This window comes from Taudactylus pleione, unplaced genomic scaffold, assembly GCF_031769625.1.
Source record: "Taudactylus pleione unplaced genomic scaffold, aTauple2 ptg001073l, whole genome shotgun sequence".
NCBI lineage: Eukaryota > Metazoa > Chordata > Amphibia > Anura > Myobatrachidae > Taudactylus > Taudactylus pleione.
The window spans coordinates 174,420-180,419 of NW_028285474.1; the positions used below are offsets into that span (position 1 = coordinate 174,420).

At 50.5% G+C, this 6,000-nt stretch overlaps 1 protein-coding gene across 2 annotated transcripts in view; it reads right to left on the minus strand.

The window, feature by feature from the left end:
* Positions 1 to 3,733, minus strand: part of WNT5B (Wnt family member 5B) — a 145,496-nt gene extending 141,763 nt beyond the window's left edge. Inside the window, exon 1 of one of the 2 annotated variants that reach the window (XM_088461570.1) lies at positions 3,696 to 3,733. In XM_088461570.1, the coding sequence (XP_088317696.1) occupies positions 3,696 to 3,722 (27 nt within the window). In that variant the 5' untranslated portion in view covers positions 3,723 to 3,733. Of the gene's footprint in view, positions 1 to 1,544; positions 1,842 to 3,695 lie in introns of those variants that run through there. The other variant, XM_088461571.1, reaches the window with a different exon arrangement.
* Positions 3,734 to 6,000: the final 2,267 nt, after the last annotated feature.

Consider the following 6,000-nt stretch of genomic DNA (forward strand, 5'->3'; position numbering starts at 1 on the left):
CTAACAGACCGTTAATCAGCCCCGAGCTGAGGACTTGTATGGGACCTTTGGAAGTAGTCCTGTAAAGCGCCCAAACTTCTCCAGGAATTCCATCGCGTAGGTAAATCTATGAGGAAAAACTCACAGGGTGCATTTTCCATATGTACATGTTCCAGTCTGGTGGGGGGGGAGAGCAATTTACCTTTGCGCCTCTCACTTCCTGAGCACTGCCTTGTTTCAGGTGAACGGTTTATTGCAAGTGGTGTGTTCCTCTAGAAAGAACCTTATATAAGAATTGATAGTTTGCTACAGACGTTAGGCCCATATATTATATAAATCCACTAACTCAACAGTAATACAGAAATAAGCACAAGAGACAGGCACCGAGCATAGAAGCACTATAGGCTGATTGCATAAAACCTAAATATTTTTGTATGTGTATCCGTACCGTAACCTCTGTGTAAAAAAAAAATATATATAATTATATATATATATATTTTCAGTACAGTATTGGATTAGCACAAAGTGTAGGGTTTGAATTGTACTCCTGGGCAGACACTATCTGTCAGGGAAGACAGGGGCAAAGCTGCTTCAGAACCTCACCGAGCAACTGAACCACTGGGAGGCTGCAGTACAAACTGGGATCAAGCATGACTGTAAAATACAACATAATGTGGTTCTCAGCATAGACAGGGACAGGTCACAGAACACACTGATCCCTACAGCAGGGATGTGTCTGGCCCTAATACCGCAGGAGCCAGTTACACATTGCCAGGAGCAACGTGACATCCATGGGACCCAGCGATAGAAAGAAGCGAATGGGAAATCACTATTCCTGGACGGGGCACTTACAGAATTTGGGGGTCTGGATTGACTGGACAGGGATTTTACAGCCCAATGTTCACTTGGGAGACAGTTACACATGTTCCAGGGATCAAGCACTACTATGCAACAGTCTGCAGGGTGAAACCTTATCGTACAATAGTCTGCAGAGAACCCCCTTACTGTGCCATAGTCTATAGAAGGCACCTTTTTAGAGTGCAATAGTCTGCAAACAACCTCCTTAGTGTGCAATAGTCTACAAGGAGCCCCCCTTGCTGTGCAATAGTCTGCAAAGGGGGGGGGGTCCTTATTGTGAAATAGTCTGCAGGGTAGGGGGATCCTTATTGTGAAATAGTCTGCAGGGGCCCCCTTACTGTGCAATAGTCGTTTGGGAGCCCCCTTTTTGTTCAATAATCTACAGGAAAGATTATTATTGTACAATGGTCTGCAGTGGGGGCTTACTGTGAGATAGGCTGCAGATAACCCCCTTACTGTGCAAGAGTGTGTAAGGGGAACCCTCACTGTGCAACAGTCTGCAGGAGCCCCCTTACTGTGCAACAGTCTGCAGGGGGAACCCTCACTGTGCAACAGTCTGCAGGGGGAGCCACCTATCGTGCAATAGTCTGCAGAGGGCCTCCTTACTGAGCAATAGACTGCAGGGGGCACACACAGGTGATCCGGAGCGGGGTGCAGACCCCTGGGGGACACATGCAGGGGCCCCGCGGATGGATGACGGGACTTACCTGCATGTCCCGGAGCAGAGGGGACTCCGGTCCCCGGGATAATCCTCCGGCCCCTCTCCCGGGGGTGACTCCGCTGCTCCCCACACCAGGAGCTGCTAGATCCCCGGACACGCAGGTGGGAGAACTTGTGTCCACAGATAAATCCACGAGTGGGGTCCGCAGAGAGACCCTGTATCCTGTGCAGCTGTGACGGGGTATCCCGGGGCCCTCAGCGTGTGGCCCCTGGCGGCTAGGTGCAATCCCAGGCGAGGTGCTGCGTGGCTCCTGACAGCTCTGTGGCCCCTGACTCGCTGTATGGGAACTTACTCCAGAGTCACTGAGAGCAGCCTGCTGCCCGAGACCCCGCCCCCTCACAGCTCCCCGCCCACAGGCACGCCTACTGCTGGGGAACACACAGGGAGGGGGTGAGAGATGGGTGTGCAGGGCACACACTGAGGGTGAGAGAGAGAGATGGGTGTACGGGGCACAGACAGTGGGTGAGAGAGATGGGTGTACAGGGCACACACTGAGGGTGAGAGAGAGAGAGATGGATGTACAGGGCACACACTGAGGGTGAGAAAGATGGGTGTACAGGGCACACACTGAGGGTGAGAGAGAGATGGTGTACAGGGCACACACTGGGGGTGAGAGAGATGGATGTACAGGGCACACACTGAGGGTGAGAGAGATGGGTGTACAGGGCACACACTGAGGGTGAGAGAGAGATGGTGTACAGGGCACACACTGAGGGTGAGAGAGATGGGTGTACAGGGCACACTGAGGGTGAGAGAGATGGATGTACAGGGCACACACTGAGGGTGAGAGAGAGATGGGTGTACAGGGCACACACTGAGGGTGAGAGAGAGATGGGTGTACAGGGCACACACTGAGGGTGAGAGAGAGATGGGTGTACAGGGCACACACTGAGGGTGAGAGAGATGGATGTACAGGGCACACACTGAGGGTGAGAGAGATGGGTGTACAGGGCACACACTGAGGGTGAGAGAGATGGATGTACAGGGCACACACTGAGGGTGAGAGAGATGGATGTACAGGGCACACACTGAGGGTGAGAGAGATGGGTGTACAGGGCACACTGAGGGTGAGAGAGATGGATGTACAGGGCACACACTGAGGGTGAGAGAGATGGATGTACAGGGCACACACTGAGGGTGAGAGACGGGTGTATGGGGCACACACTGAGGGTGAGAGAGAGATGGGTGTACAGGGCACACACTGAGGGTGAGAAAGATGGGTGTACAGGGCACACACTGAGGGTGAGAGAGAGATGGGTGTACAGGGCACACACTGAGGGTGAGAGAGAGATGGTGTACAGGGCACACACTGAGGGTGAGAGAGATGGATGTACAGGGCACACACTGAGGGTGAGAGAGATGGGTGTACAGGGCACACTGAGGGTGAGAGAGATGGATGTACAGGGCACACACTGAGGGTGAGAGAGATGGATGTACAGGGCACACACTGAGGGTGAGAGAGATGGATGTACAGGGCACACACTGAGGGTGAGAGACGGGTGTATGGGGCACACACTGAGGGTGAGAGAGAGACGGGTGTATGGGGCAGAGGTGTATCTAGGGGTCTGAGCGGCCCTGGCAAAGTAAGGGACTGGTGCCCCAACCCTAGTAAACAGACACTGTGGTGGCTGTATGGGCAGCGATTGCCCCCTACCTCCTCCTCACCCAGCGCTTATGCTTCAGACAGAGATCAGTAGCAGCACAGACTTTGACAGATAGAACCGGCTGCAGGTGGCACCGCCGGGCAGCGCTGGTGCCTCCCCATCAACCGGCACCCTGGTCGAGTGCCATCCTGGCCAATAGGAAGATACGCCTCTGTTACGGGACTCACACTGAGGGTGAGAGAGAGATGGGTGTACACTGCACACAACACTCAGCAGGCCTCCCTGTCTCCTCACGTCCACTATAGAGGGTATATACTGTAGGGTGAGGGAGTATAGGGTGTGGGTGAGATTGGCATTGCTGGCATACGGTATATATGCGATAGTAGTGATTCTGCATTAATAGTAAGGATATACCACACATCATATAATCATGGGCCTAATTCAGAGAGGGACGTGTTTGCTACAGTCCTTTCGTCTTTGTGTGCAGCGTCTGTGCGAAATTATGCTGATGCCGCAGGTGGCGTCTATTTTACCTGGCATCGCAGATCTGAGGGCCGCATCCAGAGACACAGCATTGGAACATCGGTCATCCTCGTAACTCTCACCATGTATGGAGTTTTCATGCTACCCGAAGAAGTAGACACTGGCTTCCGCACGCCTTGAAAACGGGACCAACTCTCCCCTGTTTTCTAGAACGCTGTCCGTCGCCCAGTCCATGCCATACCCAAATAATGGACGGGTCAGATGCGTCCCACACCAGCCATATTGTGGTCGCCACTGTTCTAGTTCTTATTGTCCAGACTAGTGTTTCCCACTCACAGTCCAGGTAGTAAGGATATCCATTTATGAGCACAGGTGGCTTAATTATTACTTCAGTCAATTTGATTTACCCACCTGTGCTGAAACAGGGCTATCCCTAATGTCAGGGCTGTGAGTGGGCCATGAGGACCGGGTTTGGGAAATACAGGTCAAGGTAGACTTTATTCCCCTTCACGTAATTAAAACTAATCCAGTGGATCCCACACAGGTCATGTTTTCCTGGTCATCCAGCAGGTGCACAGGTGTAGTCATTACTCACTGACACATTTTAATGGATCCACAGGTGGAGATAATTAATTCACTTGCGATTCTGTGAGGAGACCTGGAAAACATGCACTGTTTGGGGTCCTGAGGACCTAGTTTGAGAACCTGTGCACTAATCCCTTGAATTCAAGACCAAATCACAGCTCAGTAATACATCAATCAGTTTCCTCCCAAGGCACGTATTCAATTTGAGGCGAAAAGCCGTTTTCGCGTGTTTTTGGCGGAAACTTTTCACCGATGACGTCATTTTCACCTGTTTTGACTTTCCTCCGTATTCAATTTGGAAGACTTTCCGCCTAGGCAGAAAGTCAATGCAATGTAATAGGCGGAAAAGTTTTGCCTATGAATAGGAGGCGGAAGAAAGTGCAGAATTAGGGTTTTGGGGTGCAACGTTGCGGGAATCCCCGTGCAGCCTTCAGAAAGTCCCCCAAAGGTATATGGGAAAGCTTTCTGGACGGCACAACCTGACTATGTATATATAATGGGAGGTGCTACCTGATGAAACAGACAAATCTCAGGTGCACAACTCCAAATTATTATTAATATATATAAATGCAATACAATTTTGCAATCAATAGAGGTTTTTAGCATAATCATGGCCAAGGTTATGGGCCTACCCACCATATCCAGGTAACCTCTTTCGGGTAGGTCCCTAACATACTAGGGTTCAAATCCAGAGCGCAGGACACCCCCAAACTGGCCCAGCTAAGCCGCCCCAGGGCACCACCATAGTAAGAAAAGTGCAGTGTAAAAACTCTCTCTTTACACTGCACTTTTCTTACTATGGCGCTTTGTGCCTGATTCTGAATCGCACACAAAAGCACACACAGCAGCGTCATCTGGCGGTCGCCCAACTGCGACTTTATGCAAATGGCGCTATGAACTCCTTCCCATGTGTATATGCATGCGTCCGAATGTGTAAGGCCTGAGACGCCCACTTTAAGCGTCTGTGCACGCTGCAATACCGATTGGTGCGTTCTTATACCATCAATTGCACCATAGAAACTTGCACCAGCCCTATGGCATCCGGAAGTGTCTCCGTCTAGGGTTCCCTATGCCTGCGTCTCTGCGTCTGGGAGGAACGCAGCTGCTTGTATTGACACTCCTATAACACGCCCACTGAACAGACCATTTGTGCGTGCGTTTGTAGCCACCTCCCAGTCCCCGCCCAGTAACACAGAGTATACCCTTTGTGGGTACACAGTGTGTAACACATGAGCCGTGGGGGGTTTAACAAATGTTGCATGCGTAATTGCAAAAAAACCCCACTAAACTACGTGAACATCGGGATTGCGTGGGACTCAGTGTCAGGCCCTAATGGTATGTAGTGTATTTGATACAGCTTGTTATGCACAATGTGGTCTTGAGAAAACTTTTCTGTTTCCAGCCGAAGAGCCGTTGAAGGAAACTTTGTGTTCTTCATTTCACATCTAAGGGCTGTATTCAATTAGGTCCGAAAAGCCGTTTTCCAAAGTTTTTTGGGGAAAATTTTGCCTGAAAATTTATCTCCGTATTCAATTCCAGTCCGTCTTCATCTATGTGAAAAGTCAAGGCACGGAAATAGTCGAAACTTTTACTCCACAGAATAGCAGGTGAAAAAAAGCCTAAAATATTTATTTTGGGGTGCAGATGTTAGGAAACCACTCAGCCCCAGCCCCCTCAAAGGTCAAATCACCCCAAAAAAATAATACAAATTTCCAGGAACACCCAAAAAAAAGGCCTCAGAATTTTGGGGCGAGAATGAAAAAAAAAGTG